The following is a 23,892-nucleotide window of genomic DNA, read 5'->3' as shown; positions in this document are numbered from 1 at the left end:
TGGCCAAACCACACTGACCACTCGATGTTGAAACAGAATACTGTGAAGGTAACATTAAACCTCTTCTCCGGTTTGACCTTGACTTTGATCATACATCGGGCTAATTCTATTGTTTGGCAACAGATTGATTGCCTAGGGGGTTGTGGAGTGAATGGGGCCGTGGATCAGGCAACTGCCTGAGCTCTTCAGGGGTTGAATCATTAAGGGATATCTCCCCTGTTCTCATGGGCAGTGATGTGTTTGATATTTGAGGATACTGCAGGCAATGGGGAAGCGTGTTCTAGGAGGTGGTCAGTTATGTCTGGACAGTTTAGGCATCTTTCTAGACAGACGGTGTACGTCCAATACCTACATGTAGTGAAAAGAACACCAAGCTGTAGTCAGCATTAAGATGAAGCCGTCCGCAACCAACAAGACACACAATCAAAGTACCTTACCATCCAATAAGATTGGGACCAGCATAAGGGGTGTTAAGAGAAAGTAAAAATCTTTTATCCGCCTATGTATCTTTAGATTAAAGTGATCTCTGCTTTAGACAGCACCCTAGCTATCGTTATTCTCCTTCTATGTTATTCAGCCAGTACAACCCAGTCCTCTCCGGCATCAGCCTTTGGCTCAACTCTCAAAGACGGCTTCTCCAACACTCCTGTGGGCTTCAACATGTACTCATCACTCCAAGCTGCACCGCCAGCTTTGTTCCTGTCAGCAAGAAGGCAAATGCGTTTTGCTGAGTGAAATTACTTACTCCGCCACTGATCGGGAAAGCATCCCGGGATTCCATCAGCCAAGTGAATGTGCCCGAAAGCGTTGTACCGACACCCGAAGGCTGTGATGGTGATATCATGCTTCCCACCTTCTAGTTCTCCTAGATCCAGAGTTCTGGGCTGAAGTGCGATGTGGTCGCTCTGTTCCTTCCCCCATTGGACCTTGACCACAGGCGTGGCAAAATGTGGAATCGAAAGGGTGACATTGGACCGCGTGTTGAGCGAGAAGCTGCAGTTGTAAGTCATATTTCCTGCGTAGAACGGATGTCCCTGCGCGACGACGTCTCCCCAGCCTAGACTCTGTCGGCGTTCTCGTACAATCGGCCTGTCGTTCTTAAAATCTATGCTGAAGCTGCCCAGCAAGTAGATCCTCTCTAGGTTCGTCAAGACACCAAACGGCATGCTGAGCTCAATGACGTTCTTTCCCTTGCGGATAGCCCTCTTCGGCACCGGCACAGTCTTGATGTCCTCATCGACCCACCAAGACAGCTTCGCGTCGTACACGGGCAGCTTATGACCATTGATTGTGATTCTGGCGTTTTCGGGGTTCTCCATAGCCAAGTAGGTAGGTGTTTTGACGATGAGCTCTGACTCGAACTCGAAGCGGAGGTCAACATAGACTCTTGGCAAACGCTTAGATGGGGGGACACTCCATGGTTGCTTCCATGCCATGCCCTTTGCCGGCAGTCGTAGCCGCGATCGGATCTCGTTGTCAATCTTAAGAATCTCTTGGCGATTTGAGTCTTCCCATGGCTCATCGTCGATTCTGTAGCAAGCGTAGTCCAATAGCAAGACGTTTGGCTCGGATAACACCACTTCCTCGAGTTTCAGCTCGACTGACTCTGCTTTCGGTGGTGACAAAGTCACAGCGCCGGCAACATCAACGAAGGAGAGCTTTTCAGCTGGCACTGCAGATAGACGGAGCAATAGGCTCGAACATCCTTCAAACCTGTGGTCGAAGACTGTCCAGCCTCCGTCAATTTCTGCCTTGTGCTGATGCGTTGAGCCCCTGAATGTGTCCAAGACTTCAACTTCCCAGTCGCCTTTGATCTTGACCGTGGTATCGAAGGGATTGCTGCGGTCCGTATTGCAGATGAAGACAAATCTTTCTTCGCCATCTTCACGCATCTGATAAAGCAAAGTTTGTGCTGGCTTTCCATCGTTCAATTCAACGGCCACATCCCGGTTCTCAGAGAGGTTGTTTAATATTCCAGCCTGATCCCATGCCAACTTCGTACAGGGTTCAATGTTCAGGCTCAAATCCGGGGATCTGCCCTGGGCGTCAACTAGGCTTGGGCCATTACCAGCGATAATTACCTTGCCCCCAGCAGCTGCGAACTTCTTGACAACGCTGAGGGTAGTTGAGCGAATGGTTCTCAGCTGAGGTAAAATGACCACATCGTAACTGCAATGGCCAACTTTCAGTGGTGCAGACACATCCTCTCCGATTTGGCTGGGCAACAGACTCTCGGCGATAAAGTCAAAGTCGACCAGCCCTTGCAGCAGCCAGTTCGTCAACTCAGCGAAGTACTGATCCCGTTGTCCAAGCTCGTCATCGCCGCTATTGTTGGGCCCGAAACACAGCCAAGCGCTTTCGATGGGGTGAATGACGGCCACTCGCGTCACGGCGCGCCCGCGGGTCATGGCCACGCCGACTCTGGAAAAGTGGTCTTCGATGTACTTGTATTCCTTGTACCACGGGCTCTGATAGTTGATACTCGCAGGGAAGTCCCGCTTCGCCTCGCCGGCCATGCTGTACCAGCTCAAATGCTGGACTCGGAACGTGATGCCGAGGGCGGCCTGCCAGTCTCCGCAGCCCTTGTGCCCCTCGAAGCTGAAGTACCAGTGCGTGCAGCCGTAGATCTCGCTCATAGCCCCGCGTATCCCGTTTTGACGCGCGACGCTGGTGCATTGTTTCGCGGTGTTGTACTCTACCCCGTCGTTAAGCAGATCCATCCCGGGCAGTGACTGATTTCGGTAGCATCGCATGGCCTCGCCGTGGGCGGTTGTTTGTAGTCGGAGTGTCGGCTCCTCCATCATATGGCCATTCAGAAGAATATTATTCTTCTTGCACCAGGTGCTGAGAAGGTCAAGGAACGAGGTGACGAAGCGCTCACTTACGTGGTCATGGAAGCGGTAGCGTGTCAAACTTGGTGTGTCTCCAGGAAGGTCCCAGAAAAGCTCTGGAATCCCGCTGATCAGGTCGGCGTCGCTGCCAAACGCATTTTTGAAAGTATCGGGCAGGTCCTGCGTCCATGGCATGAAGACATCTTCGAGGCCATCAGGACTGGAAAGTTGACTCTTAATGGCAACCTGAGGCTCGTCCGTGAAGATGCACGGCACAGTCGAGCCGAAACTGTCTCCAACCGCAGTCTTGTACACCTCATGAGTGCTCTCAATAAAGCGGCCCATGGCTTCAGTGCTCATCGTGTCGATGTACGTCTGGCCGTTGAACCAAGGTGACGGCGGATTGTGCTCGACGTAGGCGTACCATACCCTACCCCCAGGATCGGCATCATCATCGCCATCCAAGTTCCGGCTTGATATGAGTCGCCCATTTTCATCCAGAGTAACTGAGAATTTCGCGAGGAGGTATCCCTCCTCACTTCGGCATGGTTTTGCCGAACTTGGAGAACATTCGCTAGAGGAGGTCAGCCAGCTTTCATCACCAGTTCTCAGGTAACAAACCCTCCTAAGTCGACCGTCCCGTAGGGATGAAGCGTGAACAAGATGTGCTTAGTCTTGTGTTCAGGGTACTGTTCAATCACCTTGCCCCCAGCAGCCCCGGACGGCCATCGGTCATCGTCGTATCTAAACGAGAATTAGCAATTCCAGCCCATCGTCGTTGGGTCACATGCGTCTCACAAGCAGGCGAGCATGCCTTTGCTCTCGGCGTGGTCGACGCAGTCCCGCACCCGATCCATAAACTCCGGGCCCATGTAAGCGGTGTCAAGTCCGGTCCGTACATGCATGTGAAATCCACCCATGCCCATTTCTTCGAGGTAGTCGATTTGGCGCAGCAGCCTCTTCTTTTCCAACGTCCCGTTCCATGACCATAATGGGCACCCGCGATACTCTGTCGTTGGGCTCTCGAACAGGTCCTGGCTGAATGGCTTGGTGCTTTTCGGGTACGTGAGTGGATTCGGCCTCTCCCCGCCGGACTCCGGTCCGGTCCCAGGGGTTGTTGGCCGGTCATTCTCAATGTCTACGAACGAGGATTCCATATTGACGATATTCGAGTTTGAGGATTTATCTCATGGCCAAATTGAGGATGAAACTTCTAGAGCAACTTTGCGCGTGAAGAAAGAGGTCCTTTCGCCCTGCAGAATTACACATCTGCGGACTAGCACCTGTGATCTCATGACTTGTTTCAACCTAGCGCGGATCCCCCGCACAAGCATGTGCGAACATTTCGGCTGGAAACGGACAGGCTGTCGCTGACTGAAAACAAAAACCTTTTTCAATTTCCCAACCCTGTTTTCTAGCTGGGTCAAAATTCCATGTGGCATAATCTCCGAGACAATAGGCATCTTGGTCTGCGGATGGGGCATTTCACCTCGCGAGCGTTTGCAGATCTCCGAGACGCTTCATTTCAGGCACAACCAACCCGCCAATTACGTAGCGGTTCACGATTCCGTCACCCAAACATTCCTCAGCTCCTTGGCTACGTCGCGGAACTTCCTCGGCTGCTTGCCGGTCAGCGCTAGAACGACGCTGTTCGTCCGGTTCTCGCTCCCATTCTTGATGTTCGTGTCCATGGCACCCATCATCTCCGCATAGTCCTGCGGCAGGCCGTAGTTTACGTATCGATCCTCGAGCCCCTTTCGTGAGAGGTTCTTGTGTATGATTTTGCGACCGAGCACTTCGGTTAGAATTTCGGCAATCTGAACACCAAAGTTAGACATCAATGGCCTCTGTTAACGGGCATGTCTAACACGTACGTCATCGTAGCTTAGTAGCTCTGACCCCAACAGTAGATATTCGTCGTTGGGTGCGTCGTCTTGGAGGAGCAGCCGGAATGCGCACGCAGCAATATCCTCGGTCGCGATCCATGGAATTTTTCCATCTGCCGTGGCGGAGTAGACAGTGCTTTCGTCCTTGATGGAATTGATGTGATTCAACTGTTCAGCAAAGTTCTCTGCCATGTCATTAGCACCCATCTCATCTTTTTCAGTTGACTTGTACTCACGTTGGAACCATGTCGGTCGCAGCGCGGCCCATTCCACCTCACCCCTGTCACCAAGCTCCTTCAGGTACGCATGCGGCCGACTCATCCCCTGGCCATTGATATCTGCCTCCATCGGACTTCCACTCAAGAAAATGAAGCGCTTGGCCTTTCCAGCCAGCCGTGCCTGGTCAATAAAGGACTGCATTGGGGGCAGCATGTCGAGCACGGGCGGCGCTACGAGGAAGACGCTTGTCGCGCCGGACTTCAAGGCCGCGGCCCATGTCTTCTCATCGGCCCAGTCCAAGGCGATCGGCTTGACATTTTCGGCCTCCGGCTCCGTGGTGGATGTGCCGCTCCGGGAGGACTGGTAGGTGGGGATATCGGTGTTGGCCAGGAGCTTGGTGATTTGCCGGCCAACTTTACCGGTGCCACCTACGATGAGAACCGTCTGTTGATTGCCGTTGGGAGACATGGTGAGATTTTTCCCGGCGGGTTGGTGTGAAATGAATGATTGTGAAGGTGCACACGACATGAAAGATGTCTGTTTAATATGACGCCAGATGATGCTGTGTGCAATCATACTACCACGGTAACTGGGGTTTTAGCGGAGCTAAGAAGATCGCCCGCGACGGACTTAAGCTCGCTGTCACGCCTTTCTTACGCGGTCATCAGCAGCGACAATGAATCCTTCAGACCCGCAATCTGTCCGACGGGTTAAGACTGACAAACTCCAGGCACAATCGGGCTTCGAATTGTCCCTTGATAGTCTCGATTATAAATCGTGGCATGATCGCGCGGCACAGCTCGCAGATCCGTCCCGTTTGACGTGCTGGTACCATCTTAATGTCACGGGATTGGCCATGTCGAGCGAGGAACATGCAAGTCATCGATCATTTTCATTATTTTCAGCTTCATGGCGATCAAGGCGGCATTGTCAATTTGTTCATTCTTTAGATATTCGTAAGGTTGAAGATGCAACTTTTGGGGTATTCCTCAGTCCACTGTAATCCCTGCCTCTGCTTCTGCTCAGCGTGTCCATCCGTGGATCAGCAAAATGTCAGCGCTTCTCCAAGTGAGCAGGCCATCCCTCTGCTGACATTGTACTTGCACATTACGATCCCGCTCGCGTCCAGATGTCTACTCTCCACCATCTCCAACTTGAATCCGCCGTGGGGCATCAGCGATGCCTCCTCAAGCATGCGTGTTCCCTTCCCCAACATGACCGGCATGATCGCCGCCTCCACCGCATCTAGCATTCCGGCCTTCAGGCACAAGCCCGCTAGCTCGCCCCCGCCCATCAGCCAAATGTCCCGGCCCTCGCCGTTCTTCAACTCCGCCACGTGACCGATGACATCTTTCGATACAACCGTTACAGCGGGGTGATCTTCCGCTTTCAGCGTGCGACTGAAAACGATGAGATTTTCTTTTGGTTGTTTTCGCAAAGGGTTCTGCTCGCCCATGGCGAACATGCACTCGTAGGTCTTGCGCCCCATCAGAAACGCGTCGAACTGCGCGTACAGCGCGTCGAAGTCGATGTTCGAGTCCATCACAATCCAGCCCGTAGACCCATCGGGGGGCGCAATGAAGCCATCCACCGAGGTGGCAACGTTGTATCTCAGCTTGCGCGTAGGTTCTTTCATGTTGAATCGAGATGAGATTTAGGTTGATCGTGGGCCAACGGTTCCCCAGATTCGCGGATGCATGCACCTTTTAAGCCAGGCTCTCGGTCCGAGATCACCTGTCAGATCGAGCTTCAGAAACCTCAGGGTCGTATACGTGACTCGATCGCTGCCCTGTCCCTTGGCACGAGAACGGACTTCCGACAGTTCGGTTGCTTCCTGATGTCATTTCGTCTGTTCCTGTTGCGCGCGGGATCCGTCGCTTCGCGAGGCGAGCCGCTGAGGTGCGAGTGCGAAGACTGTGCAGGCACGCCTACGATCGGCATCCCTACATGCTCTCCTGCAGGGAGACGGAATTAAGCCGTCGGGTTTGGGGCAGGTTTCCTTAAATGAACGCGGTGAGAGCTCGGCGAGGCCCAGCTAGGTGACTAAGTCTCAGGCAGGGGAATGATTGGGCGTTTCAAAAGCGGTAATCCTTGGGCGACGTGTGAAACTGGGCCGATGCAGTGACGTTACAAAGCCGATGATCGGCTCAGACTCTTGTTCTCTGCAATAATCCAGTAGCAAGTGTGATGTGAGCAGATTTACTTCCGAGCTGCATCTCTCATGAGTCGAAGTGGTACTGATCCAGATTTTTACTCCACTTTCGTGCGTTCACCATCCAACGGCCTCATACCTAGAGAGCGTGGGCTATCTCTAGCAGAGTGATTCAGGGACCATGTCCGCGCGCGCATTCAGATCAATCAAATTTTCAAAATCCAATGCTGTGCAGGAAAACGTAGACAAAAGAAAACCAGAGGTAGAAATGGCCAGACATTCCCGTAATTAACTTACCTTTTCAAGCTGCAAACTAGACCCATGCTGACGCACCAAGGGAATATGGTCATCAGATGTGATGACGATGCCCCCTTACAGTTTTTGTGAAGAAGGTGACTAGTTGTGTAGTGTATCTAGTATTAATTCCTTTGGTGCACATTGGTGCTTCATAGTGACAAATTAATTGAGCAAACAACCGGACAGAGTTGTGTGAGGAAACCAACGAAATCTCGAAACAGCGGGATCGATCAAAAGTATTTCTCTTTCCCAGTGACATCCAACCTTTCCATCCCTGGCTCGTCGTTTAGCACGAGCTGCACATCATGCTGCTCATCTGCTCGAGCCTTCACCGTCTTCTTCCACACACTAGGGGAGCTGACCCCCGCTCCAGCGTCTGCAAGGTCGGCATCTCTGGGAGGAGGCGTCTTGAGTGCAAGAACGATCAGGTCTTGTAGGTCCGCCCACGGCACTACACTGAGGACTCGTAGCCTCCTTCCCCTACCGGTCAGCTCGACAGCATGCGCAAAACCGACTGTGAGGGCGTAGAGCACAACGGATGCTAGGTAGATGTACATCATGACCCGTGCGAAGGTAACAGTCTTCCGCTGATGACCCATTCCGTAACCGTATCTTCTGATGTCGAAGTCGAAATTCAGAAAACCAGTGAGAATCGTGTCGTACAAGTCGGTTAGGGTGTAGTTCCTTACATCAACACCCCTGCCAAAATTCCATTGAGTTTGATTTGAATGGAGCAGCTCGACGTTGAACATTCCATCGGAGTTAGTGTACTGTGTATTCAAATCGATGCCTTGCATCTTTTCGTCGTCGCCCTCTTGTATCATCATCATGGACCTAGCCATTCCCGTGCGTGCTAAAGCCTCAGTAAGGTAGACACCGAATACCTTAGATAGGAAGAGCTCCGCGTCTTCTGCCTTTCTATCATAGATGGGCCACTTCCTGGAACTGCTGGCCCTGGAACCTAAGCCGCTGACGAGGTCGATAATTCTGAGCACGGCTGAGGTATTAAAGCTGATGCCACCTTCAGTCGTCATCTCGTACGAAGGATTTAGGTACGGAAGCCAGGTGCGGTTGAACCTGATGACGCGGGCCTCTTCAACCGATGTCTGGTTATAGACTGACCGAAGTGTCTTTGCATTACTCAGGCTAGAGTACAGAACATCGCTGACTGCGGGGTCCAAGGAAAAGTTCGAGGGGATCCAAGTGGCTAGAAGGCTGCAGGTGTAGGCTATGTCCTTCGTGTGATCATCTGTGTTTGGAACTTGTCCGGCGATGAGAACCACGGAGCTTACTTTGCCACCCTCTATAGTGTACGCAGTGGAGATCGTCTCATCCTCCTCGGTTTCGGTGAATAGAAACTTCTCATTGAAAGTCGGTGGAGTGTCCCGAACTTGCTCACAGTCTCTGTCGCCAAAACAGTTCATGGCCTCCGTTGGATATGTCATGCTTTGACCCGGCTCTGTGAAGTATTGTTTTTCGTAAACCCTGCATTTAGACTGCACCATGGGCTGATAGATTGAACTGTCCAATTCTCGGTCGTTGGGGTGCGTGTAGTTAGCCAGCCGAGGCGTGAGTTCGTAACGGGAGCTACTGTGTACAAGTCCAACATCGTGGCCATCAATGTACTTCTGAATGAGACCGAGCCCCATCATGAAGAAGTTGGACGGGGTGGTTGAGAGGACAGTTTTGTATTTACCATCGGCTTGGACGTGTACCAAATGTCGTCGCACATCTGTCGTGGGAAATTGAAAGATGAGGTTGTTCTTCAAATCGGTCGCGCTGTAGCTTTCAGCCCAATTCCATATTTCCGAATAGCCACCAGCCGGACACCATGCTTCGTACATTCCATCTATAGTCTTGCATTCTGATATGTCTGGTGTTGCATTAAAGGTGTGCGGCCATACTCTTTCCGGGATCGAATCATAAAATACCGGAAGTGAACGGTCGGAAAGGTTGCTGAACGCGAGGGAATGGGCCAATGGAAACCATCCGGGAGTCGGAATAAGAAGAACGGCCGATGCAGGTCCAACGACTGTGGACATGAGAGTGGCAAGACAAGAAAAAGGGCGATAATAAACTCCCAAGATATTGGGTTGTTGAGGTCTTGAGAGTGACGAAACGGCTTTGAGGCGAGGTAGAAAATGTCTCCCACTCGATAACCGCCGGTAAGGAACCCTAAACTCACTCCGCCACCAACCAGTTGACGACGGAGCATTGCTATAGCGATGGAGAAGAACGAAGCAACGATGAGAAGTTCGTGGATCTTGGCGGGCAGATGGAGTATGTTGTTGATGACATCGGCAGTGAATCCTAGGTTACGCCAGGGCCCTTCCATGGGGAACCAGTACCAGTCTTCCAGCTGATCCATATGATGACTGCGGTGGAGGCTAGGGCCGGGATATGGACAAGCCACCCGTTGAGATATCGCGATAGGTTTGTGCGGGTGATTGGTTTTGGGTTGAGGTTGGGATCGTAGGCACTGTCTAGGCCGGGGCTGTGGTACGGATGAAGCGACGTTATGTAGTCGTCTTTGAGTGTTGAGTCTGAGAAACGATGTTGACAATTTTCAAAACCGACATCGATACTGGTGCGAGGATCGGGGGATTGCTTCTCAAGTGTGGTTCTGGCACCTGCTGGAAGCGGCCTTCGACGTACCGGGGCAGGCTCTATCGGCTCATAAAAGATGATGCTTGGACTGAATTCTCCATCAGACGGCGTAGCATTCCCCAAACGGGTGTACCGCTGATTGAGTTCCATGGCATCAGAATGCGAGGCCATCTTGGCAACAATGCATTGGGTATAAATCTGCAGGTTTCTTCGGCACAAGAGGCTCCTTTGAATGAGGGGTTTCGTATGTTAAATTCTGCTTCCATGATGGAAAATCAGGCTGGCTACGGCGGCATGCGGGAGTGCGAGTCCGGGCTAGCTGCCCCATGTAGGCTAGTGTACTCTCAGCCTTCGGCCTTTAGAGGGCCGGGGAGTGGGTGGTGATGTGCGTGAAGTGGCTTGATTAATCTAGCTACGAGCGCTGGGCGCGGCTGGCTACAAAGTGGTGTAGCTGATCCTTTACATACAGATAGGATTTAGGCTAGGGTTTAGGCCTTAGGCCTAACCTAGCTAACTTCTATCTTATACCCCCTTTTGAACTAATGCTTTTAGTGCTATAAATGAAGCTATTTCTGTCTTAAAATAGTAATCTAATTAGTTATATAGTAGTTTTATATTATTTTTACCTCTGTATGTTATTCTCATTTTTCTGTATTATTATTATTATTTTATTTTAATTTTAAAATATTTTCTAACTTTTTATAGTTTTTATATTGTTAATTAGTATTAAAACTATTATTTAAATTATTTTCATAAAAATAATTAAATAGCAATTTAGTATAATTAGTATTACTTTCTATTCTTAACTTAAATTAAATTCTTAAGCAAATGATTTAGAGATTTACTAGTTAAACCCTCTTTAAAGAGTTAACGTTTAATTTAAATAAGTTTAAAAATTATTCTCTTTAGATTAATTTTATATTTTATATTTTAAATACCTCTCTTTCTCTAAAAATAGTAATTTTGAAATTTTTAATTAGCTTTATAATATTTCTCCTCTAATCTATTAATGATATTAAGTTGAATATTAAATATAATACTTTTTAATTAATATTATTTTAAATATTAATGTTTTTATAATATTTTTAAATTTTAGTTAATTAGTTTTTTATTTTGTTTTGTTTTTTAATTTATATTAATTGTATTTAAGTTGAAAAGTAATTAAATTGTATTAATTAAACTTAATATAGTTATAATTTAGAGAGATATTAACTAAAATAGCTAACTTAATAATAAATTTATAATTTAGTTAAATTGAAATTTTGAATTACTTTTTACGTTTTTATTATTACATAACTTTTTATATAAAAGTTCCTTTATAATTAGTAGTTAAATTATTAAAAAAAGTAAATTAAAGTAATTAAAGTAATATACAGTCTAATTAAAAGAATTAATTAGTTAGTGAGTTATAAAAGAATAAAATTATTGTATATAAAAAAAATAAATAAATAGAAAAGATTTAATTATAATTAAGTCTTAAAATATTATCTTTCTTTTAAAAATTACTATAAATAATTTATTCTACTTTAATTCTATTAAGCTTTCTTTTTTTAATAATTGTTTTATTATATACCTATTTATTTAAAAGACATTTAAAGCTATCTAAAAGCTTTTTAAGTTATAAGTAATCTATCTCTTATAAATTATTAATTTAAGTCTTTATAGTATTAAAAATAGCTAATGTTAGAAGTTTCTTTTCTGTTATCTTTTACTTCTTAAAAGGTATAAATAAATAAATCTCTAAACTAAAAGCTTACAATAAATTAAATATTAAAAAAACAAAAATATTTAGTTTTTAGTCTATTTTATTATTAATTAAATTAATCTTTATAGCTTCCATTTAATTGAATTCTCTAACATACTTTACCAGTCAGCCGCGCATATCAGTCAGCCGCACACTTTTCCTCATCTTTCAAACATCATATAAGTTTTTACAACCAGAACGTAGAAAATCAATTAGCTCTCATCGGCATCTGATTCACTAGACGATTCTACATCTTTAGAACACGTTCGCACATTATGGCCTGTCTTGCCGCACACACTGCAACGCTATTAAGCCGACCAACCCTTCTTCGACAGACCCCTATCTTCACCTTCTTAAGGCGCTAGACGTTTTCCTTTACCCTTTTCTTCCAGGATAACCTAAGATTCTGCTATACTAAGTGCTCCTTTAAGCTAGATATATATCTTTTTTGCTCTCTAGCGTTTAGTAAGCGCTATATTAGCATCCTGAAGTGTGTGCACCTGATCTATTAAAATTATAATTAAGTATATTATTATTTATGCACTTTTTGCTAGCTGGTTAACTGCCTTAATTATTAGTGTTAGAGAGCTTTCTTAATAGGCTGAGATCTAAGTTTTAATAAAGTTTAACTGTGAAAGCATTTCATATTAGTTAGAAGGTGTTTATAACTGCTAGGCTAATAGTGTTGAGGAATTAGTTATAGGAGGTGTGGGTGTCTATATATATATATTTGTCACGGGCTAGAGCCCGGCCGAGATCTCCAGCTTTGCCGGAGCAGCTACTGAGACCCGGCTCCGCCGGGTCCATTATTCTGCCGTGGCACACCGCCTAGCCCCGGTGTGCTTCACCGCCGCTAGGCGCCTACCCCTGTAAAGTCCCTTCTTCCTTCTTCAGCTTGGAATAGTCAATCGACGGCACCTCTATGTTGAACAAGCCTAGGGGCCAGCCCCTTACATATTCTAAGCTCAACAAAAGAAGACGCTATACGAAACCTCACGAGAGCGATACGACCGATTCGCTCGAGGGTAGCGTAACGAGAAGACGCTATATGAAAACGTCACGAGTGCGACATAATAGATTCGCCAGAGGGTAGCGCAAACGACGTAATGACTGCAGAGATTGACCGCAGGGTTAACGAAGCGGTTAACGCAAGCATACGTCCTCTTCAGGACCAGATGTTCCAGCAGTCAACCTAGATGACGCAGCTCTTAATAGCTCTAAATAGGCTTATATCACCAGATAGAGCAACCCTTACGCTGCTTGCGAGTAGCATACTAACCCTATCTACAGCTGATACGACTATATAGGCTCTAAGTGACGGTATAGTGAAGGTAGCTGAAGGGCGAAAGAAGCCCCTACTGAATCCCCTAAAGTTCACGGGAAAGCGTAAAGACTACCAAGCATAGTCTCAGCAAATATGCGATAAGATAACCCTGGATATATAGTATATAGGGGGTAAGGCTGAGGTCTGGTATTATATTAACTCACGCCTTGATATTGACCCTCAGCAAGTTATTGCTACCTTCTACGCTGCTGGTGGCCCTAAGGGTAAACAAGACCCCTCTGAGTTTATGAGGTACTTGGACTGTATATATAAGGACCTAAGTGCTACCTCTTGCGCAGCTGCTACGCTACGAACGATCTGGCAATAGGACGATCAGTCTCTCGCCTCTTTTCTCCCCCGATTCGAGAGAATACTGTCAGAAGCTGGAGGAGCAAGTTAGGCAGACCAGGCGCAGATAACCCTCCTCGAGGGAGCACTTAGTATGCAGCTCCAGCAAGCTCTTATTACTGTCAACCTCCCTGTTGATGACTACTATGGATGGCTTATATGCGTATAAGATGTAGCTGCAAGGCTAGAGAGACTTCCAGCTATAACGCATAGGAACAGCTCATACCGCCCCAGAGCCCCCAAAGCAAGCAGGCACTGTAACGACGATAGTGATATAGTTATGACCGGCGTAAGCCGCGCAAGGAACAAGAAGAGAGCTATAGAACCGCAGCGCCACAGACGCTACTCCTCCTCATCTAAGTCTGAGGGTAGTGAGCAACCACATAAGGATAGTCGCTGATGTTACAACTGTAACAAGATAGGCTATATCGCTATATAGTGCCCTAAGCTAAATCGTTCAGGACCAAAGAAGGTTAAGAAGGTTAAGAAAGCTAAGAAGCTAGAGGAGAGCAGCAATAATAGTGCTACAGATGAGTTGAGAAGTTCTGAGGCTGAAGAGAGCTTAGGAAAAGAGTAACTCTAACGCAAAGTTGGGCGTTAGAGGCAAAGTCTAGTGATATCACAGAATAGAAGCAGTTTAAGCATCGTATGAGCAGCAAGTCAGTAGTGGTCACTACCTGCATATATAGGGGCACTTAGGCGGACGCCCTAGTGGACAATAGGTGCGACCTATACGCCCTTATCAACCACAACCTAGCCTATAAGCTCCGCCTGCCTATAGTAGACCGCTCTGAGCGGGTACTAGGCAGCTTTAGCGATAGTATAGGTGCTACAAAAGCAACAGGCGTAGTTGTCTTTAACCCTAAGCTATGCGGTTATAATAAGAAGATCTTTACGTATACTGTACGTAGCCTTAGCGACGACCTATTCCTAGGGAAGCTATAGATAGAGAGGAACTATATCCTATATGATGCTGCGGCACAGCATATACAGCATAGGAGGGGTGATGTAGACCTACGTCTGAAAGGCGAGGAAGAGCCAGAACAAGTACGCCAGATTAGGACTGCCCTCTTGCTCCCAGGAGCCCCTTTTGCAACGCTCTATAAGAGGGCATGTTAACGCACTAAAGGCACTACTAGACATAAAGTTTGAGCGATCAGCCTAGCAGATATACAGAAGGCTCTTATGAAGAAGACTGAGAAGGCAGACCTAAAGGCCCTCCTTCCGCCAGCTATACTAGCTGAGTTCCGCAAGCTATTCCAACCTGACGAAGCTGCCAACCTTTCACTGCATCGCCCTGGGGTCGACCATAGGATCCCTATTAAATAGGACGAAAGTGGTAATAAAGCTGTACTACTATAGGGTCCGCTCTATAGCATATCACGAGAAGAACTCCTCATCCTCTATAAGTCCCTATAAGACCTACTCAATAAGGGCTTTATCTGCACTAGCAGCTCAGAAGCATTAGACCCAGTACTATTCGTATATAAACCAAACGGAGGAATATGTTTCTATATTGACTACTGCGCTCTTAACGAGCTTACTAAGCGCGACCGATACCCTCTTCCCTTGATTCGAGAGACGCTATAGACTGTTAGTGCTGCTAAGTGGTTCACTAAGCTAGACGTAATAGCAGCGTTCCATAAGATCTGGATCGCTCAGGGAGAGGAGTATAAGACAGCCTTCCAGACGAGATATAGGCTATTTGAATGGCTAGTTGTCCCCTTTAGGCTCACAGGAGCCCCCGCCACATTCTAACGATATATTAACAGCATACTTCAAGAGTATCTAGACGACTTTGCAACAGCATATATAGATAACGTCCTGATCTACTCGAACGGCTTATAATAAGACCACAAAGCAAAGGTTAAGCTAGTACTGCATAAGCTTCCTGCGGCAGGGCTACGTTTAGACCTTTATAAGTGTGCGTTCTCTGTGAAGACAGTTAAGTACCTAGGGTTTATTATTACAGCTGGAGTTAGTATCTCTTGCGACCCTGAGAAACTGAAGGCGATTAAGGAATAGGCAGCTCTAAAGACAGTTAAAGGAGTCTGAAGCTTCCTTAGATTTGCAAACTACTACTGGATCTTCATCCCAGCATACTTAGAGATTGCTGGACCCCTGATAGCTCTTATAAAGAAGGGTGTCCCCTTCTGCTGGGGTAAGGAATAAGAAGCAGCATTCCAGGAGCTTAAGAGGATCTTTGCTGCTAAGCCTATTCTATATCAACTGGACCCTGAGCGCACAACCTATGTTGAGGCTGATTGCTCCAGCTTTACCCTTAGAGGCGTACTCTCACAGGAAGATAAGCACAGCAGACGTCATGCAGTAGCCTACCACTCGCAGCAGCTTAACGCTGCCTAGTTTAACTATCTGATATATAATAAGGAGATGCTAGCTATTATGAGCTGTCTATAAGAATGGAGAGCAGAGCTATAGAGTGTTAGCCACTTTAGGATCCTATCAGACTATAAGAACCTAAAGTACTTTATGACGAAGCAGAAGCTTACAGAACGGCAAAGCTGATAGGCAGAGGAATTATCTCAGTATAACTTCGAAATATAGTACCAGCCAGGAAGTGAAGCAGTAGTGCTAGACATACTCTCTAGATGTGAATAAGATATACCTACATCTCTAGAGGATGAGCGTAAATAAGGTTGAATCCTATAGCTCCTCCCAGAAGCAACCCTACCCTCAATACGTATATAATATATAGAGACAGCACTATTAATGCTTATATTTACTGATGACGAAGAACTACAGCAACTCTGGGTTCAGACCTAAGGATAAGATGAAGTCTACCAGCAGGCCTATGCTGCTGTGAAATAACGAGAAAGAAGCTTCCCCCTGAGCCTTAAGCTAAAAGTTCAGATCGCTAAGTGTGAGATTGATAATAGCAACCGACTACTGTTCAGAGATCAGATTTAGGTACTAGGTAACGAAGATCTGGATAATAATGCAAAGAGGTGTTACGGTCAGCTATCCGACAGTAGGGTCTGCTAACAGAAGCTGGGGATTGACACGTTATAACAGTTCACTGAGGTCGTGGTCTGAGTCGTAGGTCGTAGGCTGATAGTAGATTGGTCGTCAGAGGCTAAGGTGATCAGTCTTAGGCTCAACAAGTAATTCGCAGTGAAGGTAAGCTGAGAGTATCCGTGAGGATGAATACTAAGTTGATTGCTGAAGAGCTATAGAGGTCTGACCATGAGCCAGGCTCAGGGTCATACTATATATAGGTTCCAAACAGTTCCTTACGATGCTGGATAGCTGGGATAGCTCATATCCAACATATCTATAGATAGCTAGGATAGCTCATATCCAACATATCCATCCTTATCTTATGTCCGTACTGTTCCCGAAGTCACGTGACATGTACCATAGTTCTTCCTTTCCCGATGGTTTCTGGTTACACCTGTGTCACTGCTTACATATGTTCCGCGTTAGCCGCCGAGATCCCAGGCGGGGTTGTTCTAACGTGTTGTGCCTAACGGGTCGTAACATCAGGTCTCCTCTCCAAAGGTCTTGTCCTCAAGACCCAATATAAGTAGGTCGCTGGTCCCAGGTTGGGGATCCGTCAATCGTGCTTCCTGTTTTTACCCATGATGCTGATACCATGTCAGGTCGTATTCAAAAACGAAAGGCTGTGTCGTCGCCTGATAGTCGTCCTGTCAAAAAGACAGTTGAAAAGAATTCTTTGCTTTCCGCCATCCTTCAAAATCCAATCGTCATACCCACGTGTTCCTATTGCGAGGGGAAAGGTTTCGCTCGCTGCGAGGCTTCGCCATCTGATTCTTCTCGCTGTGCCGAATGCGTTCGCTTGGGCCGTTCTCGTTGCGATATCTTAGGTGTGGGGGCTGCTGAGCTTCGGAATATCGCCACTCAACATCAAAAATTGGAGGATGAGCTGCAGGCTGCAGAGGAGAAGGTGTTGCGTCTTCAAAAGCAGAAGAAAATGTGGTTTGAGAAGATGATGCGTGCGGTGCGTCGTGGTATTAACAGTGTGGAGGAATTGGAGCGGGTTGAACGGGAGGAGGCGGAGGCGGAGCAGCGTCAACAAGAGGAGGCTCGTCTTCCTTCTGCTGGTTCCAACCACCTTCCTGCGGGTTTTATTGGAAATTGGGATACGGTTTATCCTGATGTGGCTTTGTCTCCTTCCTTGCTGGCTGAGTTTGGTTTGCTTGACTCTGTTCCTATTGTTGCAAAACAGGGTTCTCCGGGGGTGTCCTCGGGAAGCGGTTCTTAGTTGGTTTCTGGTGTTCCTAGGCGAATAAATGGTTTTCCTTGTCGCAGTCGATCTGCTTCGGTAGGTGGTTTGGTGAAGCGATATGGGTGCTTGATTCGCTTATATCCAGCGTTCTTCTGGACTAGTATAACAGGTGCTGGTGTGACTTCTCGTTCTTAGTGTTGTTGCCAGTAGATCGTGAGTTCTTCCGCTGCGTTGGTGATGTTTTTAGCTGGTTCCTATGTGTTGTCTTCATGTCTGTATCCTTTCCATTTAATGAGGTATCGATACCCTTCTAGCTCCTTGAGGTGGTCTATGATTCGTTCTACTTCATACTCTGGTTCATTATCTTCCACGATAATGAGGTCGTCCGTTCGTAAACCTCGTGGGGCTGGTTCGAGTAGTGAGATGTGAAATACTGGGTGACACTTCATGGTTCCCAGGAGTTCAAGTTCATAATTGACTGGTGAGATTACTCGTGAGATTTTGAAGGGTCCGAGTTTTTTATAGTCAAGTTTGTCGCTTAGTCGTTTTGTTTTGATGTTTCGCCGTATGAGGTAGGCGCTATCTCCCTCTTTCAAGGTTGGTCCCTCAATCCTTCGTTTGTTGCTAAACTTAGTCATTCTTTGTCGTACAAATTTAAGTTCCTGTCGTGCATTTTTCTGGATATCCTTGATCTGTCGTACTGAGGCGACGGCTTTTACTGCGGCTGGGCCTGCTTGGGGCTCTCTATAGGCGGTAGGTTCAAATCCATCGTTGAGATAGAAGGGGGATTCCTTGGTACTTTCTCCTACTGCGCTGTTATAGGCGAACTGAGCTATTGGTAGTAGTACAACCTAATTATCTTGGTCGTAGTTGATATAGGCACAGAGGTAGGTTTTGAGGATTTAGTTGATTTGTTCTGTCTGTCCGTCGGTCTGCAGGTGGAATGCAGTGGATATTGATTGTTTGATGCTAAGGTGTGACATGATTGATTTCCAAAAGTTAGAGGTGAAGATCTTATCTCTGTCTGATATAATCTCTTTAGGTGTTCTGTGGTTGGAGATGATGTACTTAATAAATATATAGGCATATTCTTCGGCGTTGCTTGCTTCTTTGTATGGGATGAAGTAGGCGTACTTTATGAGTTGGTCCATAATGATAAGAACGCTGTTAAAGTGTGTTCCCGTAAGGGGTTCTCGAGACTTCGGTAGCTTGACGATAAAGTCGAGGGATATGGATTGCTAGGCGGTTTGCAGCATAGGCAAAGGCTGTAGCATACCATAAGGTTGATATCTAGCGGGTTTGCTTTTAAGGCAGACCTCATAATCCTTAATCGCTTTTGCCACACGTTCTCTAGTGACCTTTTCTCTATATTGTTATCGTAGTCGTTTCTAGGTTTTCGTGATTCCTTGGTGACCATGTGCGGGGCGAGCATGAAATTCCATGATAGCTTCGTCGTCTAGTTTGCTAGTCAGGCTAGTATTAGACCGCCTAGCCATCATCAAGAGTTTGGTTGCTAGCATGAGGTCTCTGTTGTTGTTTCCTTTGAGAATCACCTGGGTTTCTTCAGGTACCAGGATGTTGTAGTCCGGCCTTCGGCTAAGAGCGTCAGCTCTGCTATTATCTGATCCTTTGCAGTGGATGATTTGGAAGTTAAATTCTGATAAGAATTCCAACTATCTAATCTGTCTTTTATTCAACACTTTCAAAGTTGTGAAGTGTGAAAGGTTCTTGTGATCTGAATACATAAGTACTTCGTGGGTGGTTCCTGAGAGCTCAGGTCTCTATTCCTTAAAGGCTTCAATAATTGCTATGAGTTCCTTATCGTGGATCTAATAGTTGAGTTTGGGTCCGTGGAGCTTGCGAGAGAAGAAGGCGCACAGATGTAGTCGTCCTTCTAAGTCTTGTTGAGATAGTTGCGCTCCGATCGTATAGTCGGATGCGTCAGGTTCTACTTCGAACTGCTTTGTCGGATCTGGGATGACCAAGACGGGTTCACTGGCGATGAGGTCCTTGATCTTCTGGAACGCTGTTTGTTGTGGTTCTTCCCATGTAAAGGGCGTGTCTTTGCAGCTGAGGTTTGTGAGGGCCGCGTTGATCTTGCTATAGTCTTTGATGAATTTGCAGTAGAAGTTGACGAAACCTAGGAATCCTTAGACTTCCTTGAGGTTGTTGGGTACCAGCCATTCCTTGATAGCTTTGACTTTGTTTTCTGATATGCAGACTTTACCAGGGGTGATAGTGAATCCGAGGTATTCCACTTTTTGTGTGTGAAATTCGCTTTTCTCAGGTTCAACCAACAGCTTAGCTTCTTAGAGGGCTTATAAGACGTGGTGCACGTCTTCTTTGTGTTTTTCAAGTGTTGGTGAGAAGATGAGAATGTCGTCGAGATAGACTACTACACAAATATCGACGTACTTGCGTAGGACTTAGTTGATTATGTTCTGAAAAGTCGCAGGGGCGTTAGTAAGGCCGAAGGGCATGACGAGATATTCGAAATGTCCTTTTCGTGTCCTGAAGGCGGTCTTCCATTCTTCGCCTTGCTTCATTCTGATCAGGTTGTAGGCTCCCTTGAGGTCGAGAGCTGTAAACCAGTTGGCTCCGTGGAGGAGTCGTCTCATTTCGTCAATAAGTGGCAGTAGGTAACGATTTTTAATCGTCATTTCGTTAAGCATGCAGTAGTCGACGCATAATCATAGTTTTCCGTTCTTTTTAGGTACAAACAGGATTAGGCTTCCTGCTGGTGACGTTAAGGGTCTGATATATCCCTTCTTGAGGTTTTCTTCAAGGTATTTGTCTAGAGCTTCTATCTCTGTCTGGTTAAGTCCGTAGATTTTGTTGAAGCGTGGTTCCTTCCCTTTTTTGAGGGGTATTTCGTGGTCGAAACTGGTGTGTTCGGGCAGTCTGGTTTCTAATTCGGCTGCAAAGAGTTTCTCATAAACTCTGTATTCTTCTGGGATAGACAGAAGTGGATCATTCTTTTGTTCGAGATCTGTCGTTATCAATAGTTGTGACGTGGCTTCTTTTGCCTTGAGGTAGCAGATATATCGTTTTGCTGTTTCTCGCTGTATCAGCTCGTTTGAGGCCTGGTTTTGACAGGGCTGCTCAGGGACTGAGTCGTCGTGGTCCCAATAGAGTTGGCCTTTGCTCCAATCTATCCGTGGGTTGCTTGTTCGTAGCCAGGGTAATCCTAGCACTATATCGTATGTTCCTAGATCGGCAATGTCGAATTAGATTCTTTCTTTTTGATTCAGGTAGCTCATCTCGAGGGGCGCAGTCTCATTATAGATAGTACCTCCTTCGTACTTGAATTCTTCTCCTTCTGCCGTGTGTAACTGATAGGGTCGCTCTTTTCCTCCCCATTAGACTTCTAGCCTGTTGATAGCTCGGGGGGCGATGAAATTTGCTTCGGCTCCGCTGTCAATCAGCGCGAGTGTCGTTTGCTGGTTGATAGTAACTTCGAGTTCGATATTACCCTTATGTCCTTATGACATCTGGTGGATAAACCTTTTTCTTGTTGCCTGTCGTGGTTCTTCGTCAGTAGGTAAGTCTAGTTTTTTGACTGCTCTAAGTGTCCTGGGTAGGTGATTTGCTTTCCTTCCCGTCGTGCTTTTGTGAGGCTGTTCTTGCAGATCTTAACTTATAGAGGTCTGGGTCCGTTCTTTATGACTCTCCAGGCGTGTGCCTTTTCTTAGTAGTGAACTTAGCATTCGTCTTGTTGGCATTCGTCCCACTTTATATCGTTATTATGTTGACATCTTATAGGAAACTGAGGGCTAGGTCTGAAGACTGCGAGGTGGTCTTCAAACAGTACTATAGTCCATCCAATTATGGCGGATGTCGAGTAAATCTCGCAGATAAGCTTGTCGTTATGTCTTCTGGGGTAGAATTAGTAGTCGTGCTTTTCTCCTATATATTCTTTGCATTTGTCGTGGAAACATTAGGACCAGAAGAGGGTTTAGTGAAGTTGGTAGTTGCTTCTTAGTGCGGGATGGTCTTCTGTGTGTATCTGAGGGGTGTAGTCCCAGTCTCGTTAGGTTGCTGAGGTGCTATAAAAGTGGCGTTGTTGCTCATCTTGAAGCATGTCGATTTCCTGGTACTTCAGGAGTTGCTGGATTCTGTCTTCCTGGTCGTCAGGTTCCTCTTCAGAGCTAGAGTCGTCCACACTAGGGGTGAACCCATAGGTGATCTCTGTCTGAGCATGTTGTCGGGCAACATCGCAAGGTTCGTCTGAGTCATAGGATGAGCTTTCGCCTTCTCCAAAAGTCCAGTTGCTGGTCATACTGAGAAGTTATTGTTCTGTCAGAGGATCATGCTGATGTTCTAGTTCTTCCTCTGATTCTTATTGGCGTAGACGCGTTTGTCGGGCATCTTCATGTGAGGTGATTAGTTCTAGTCGCTGGATTCATAGCATCTCGTTAAGTTGTTCAACTGGCTTTCTGGCGACTCTGCTGTTGCTGGAATGCATCATTGCCAGGGTTCTGGGGCGAGTATCTGGGGCACTCATGTCGTATCCGGATCGTCCAGGGTTGCTGTCCCTTAGGTAGTGTCCTAACATTTCTTTGTCTTCGAGGTGGATTCAGCAGTTATCGTCGTAGCATCCGGTCTAAGATTGGGATGCATATAAGGCTTTTGCAATCGTGTTGACTTGTTGAGGTCGTTTGGCTACTGGTTTCCAGGGAAGTTTCTTAGGTTGTCTGCAGTCTTTGGCGATATGGCCTTGCTTGTTGCAGTTGTAGCACTTAGGGTTCCAAGGCTTCCTGTCGTTAGGTTTAGTCATCATGCTGAGATCTATAGGTCCGCTGTGTTATCTATAAGCGGTGCTTTGTCGATTGTTGTTCCAGTTGCTGTGGGGTCTGTTGTCGTTCTGCTGGTTGTTGAACTTATGCTGGGGTTGCCACTGGTACTTGCGTCCTATGTTAGGTCCTTGTTGTTTTTCGCCCTTTTCTTTGCGTCGTTCAAATAGTCTGTTGTCAATCTTGATTGCAAGGTCGGCGTACTGAAGGAAGTCTTTGGGGCGATCGATCTTAACGATTTCATCCTTAACTTCGTCTTTAAGTCCCTGATAGAACATAAAGATCTTGGTTTCCTCGGTGAGGTCGAGCTGAATGCTGAGCTGTCTGAACATAGCGGCGTACTCCTTAGTTGACTTAGTCTGTCGCAGTTGTGCGAGATCTCTTTCAGCTTGTCGCTTTTCATCGGGGTCCTAGAAGAGAGATCGTAGGGCATCTTCGAATCCCTGAAAACTGCTGTAGATGTCTTGGGTCTCGGTGGAGCACTCGTCCAGGGTTTCGTACTTGAGGAATTCTTCCTGGATAGGTTCAAACTATTTGAGGGCTCTTCCTCGTAGGTAAGTGGCAGCATGGACGACTTTCTCGGTTTGACTGGTGAAGTCTCCATAGTGGAAGTTTTGGTAGTTCTTGACTTAGATCAGGAATGACTTGAGTTGTCCAGGGGTGCCGTCGTAGGTGATAGGGGCACTGAGTTTGAGCTTCTGTCGTCCTCCAATAGGGGTAGTGACAATATTGGCGGCAGCTCGAAGGGTATTAAGTTCTTCCTGGAGTTCTTGGACCTTCTTGAGGTTGGCGTCACCCCTGATGTCTTTCTCAAGCTTCTTATAAGCTTGTCCGGCGTTTTGGAGTTGCTCGTTAAGGCTGTTCATGGCCTGCTTGCTTTCATTAACGAAGGTTTGCATCTCCTTGGATTCGGCGTCTTGTTTCTGGATGATGCGCCGGAGTTTTTCGTAACCTTCTTTGGTGAAGGAAACTTCTCCGTCGGAGTCGTACTTAAGGTCCGGCATGTCGTAGTCTTCGACGCTGGCAAGTTCCTGCGCCAGACTCTGAGGCTGGTTGCGCGAGGAAGATGAAGATCCCAGGGTAGGGGACTTGGCTGAAGCGCGAGAAGACATATTTGTCGTTTTTACTGTTAGTAGGTGTCAATGGTCAACTTACTGAACAGGAGCAATCAAAGTGTTACGGTCAGCTATCCGACAGTAGGGTCTGCTAACAGAAGCTGGGGATTGACACGTTATAACAGTTCACTGAGGTCGTGGTCTGAGTCGTAGGTCGTAGGCTGATAGTAGATTGGTCGTCAGAGGCTAAGGTGATCAGTCTTAGGCTCAACAAGTAATTCGCAGTGAAGGTAAGCTGAGAGTATCCGTGAGGATGAATACTAAGTTGATTGCTGAAGAGCTATGGAGGTCTGACCATAAGCCAGGCTCAGGGTCATACTATATACAGGTTCCGAACAGTTCCTTACGATGCTGGATAGCTGGGATAGC

The 23,892-nt window shown here is 46.8% G+C and overlaps 6 protein-coding genes across 6 annotated transcripts; all 6 read right to left on the bottom strand.

Annotated features, from left to right (window-relative positions):
- Window positions 1-569: 569 nt before the first annotated feature.
- CGCA056_v007312 (uncharacterized protein) lies at window positions 570-3,988 on the bottom strand (the record flags this gene model as incomplete). Its single annotated transcript, XM_037322561.1, has 4 exons — window positions 570-691; window positions 746-3,405; window positions 3,453-3,575; window positions 3,630-3,988. The coding sequence occupies 4 exons, from the start codon at window positions 3,986-3,988 to the stop codon at window positions 570-572; spliced, it is 3,264 nt and encodes a 1,087-aa protein (XP_037180431.1).
- A 402-nt stretch (window positions 3,989-4,390) lies between these two features.
- ifgF2 (Festuclavine synthase II) lies at window positions 4,391-5,404 on the bottom strand (the record flags this gene model as incomplete). The annotated part of the gene is made up of 3 exons (XM_037322560.1): window positions 4,391-4,648; window positions 4,706-4,902; window positions 4,954-5,404. The coding sequence occupies 3 exons, from the start codon at window positions 5,402-5,404 to the stop codon at window positions 4,391-4,393; spliced, it is 906 nt and encodes a 301-aa protein (XP_037180434.1).
- Window positions 5,405-5,978: 574 nt separating this feature from the next.
- On the bottom strand, window positions 5,979-6,572 carry yyaP (Uncharacterized protein; the record flags this gene model as incomplete). The annotated part of the gene is made up of 1 exon (XM_037322559.1): window positions 5,979-6,572. The coding sequence occupies one exon, from the start codon at window positions 6,570-6,572 to the stop codon at window positions 5,979-5,981; it is 594 nt and encodes a 197-aa protein (XP_037180433.1).
- Window positions 6,573-7,615: 1,043 nt separating this feature from the next.
- CGCA056_v007309 (uncharacterized protein) lies at window positions 7,616-9,427 on the bottom strand (the record flags this gene model as incomplete). Its single annotated transcript, XM_037322558.1, has 1 exon — window positions 7,616-9,427. One exon carries the CDS (start codon window positions 9,425-9,427, stop codon window positions 7,616-7,618), a length of 1,812 nt encoding a protein of 603 aa, XP_037179458.1.
- A 12,992-nt stretch (window positions 9,428-22,419) lies between these two features.
- CGCA056_v007308 (uncharacterized protein) lies at window positions 22,420-22,740 on the bottom strand (the record flags this gene model as incomplete). The annotated part of the gene is made up of 1 exon (XM_037322557.1): window positions 22,420-22,740. One exon carries the CDS (start codon window positions 22,738-22,740, stop codon window positions 22,420-22,422), a length of 321 nt encoding a protein of 106 aa, XP_037179459.1.
- A 297-nt stretch (window positions 22,741-23,037) lies between these two features.
- CGCA056_v007307 (uncharacterized protein) lies at window positions 23,038-23,520 on the bottom strand (the record flags this gene model as incomplete). The annotated part of the gene is made up of 1 exon (XM_037322556.1): window positions 23,038-23,520. One exon carries the CDS (start codon window positions 23,518-23,520, stop codon window positions 23,038-23,040), a length of 483 nt encoding a protein of 160 aa, XP_037179452.1.
- Window positions 23,521-23,892: the final 372 nt, after the last annotated feature.

Source organism: Colletotrichum aenigma (assembly GCF_013390185.1).
Source record: "Colletotrichum aenigma strain Cg56 chromosome Unknown KSG_Cg56_contig04, whole genome shotgun sequence".
NCBI classification, from domain to species: domain Eukaryota; kingdom Fungi; phylum Ascomycota; class Sordariomycetes; order Glomerellales; family Glomerellaceae; genus Colletotrichum; species Colletotrichum aenigma.
This window is presented reverse-complemented; position numbering and strand designations above follow the sequence as displayed.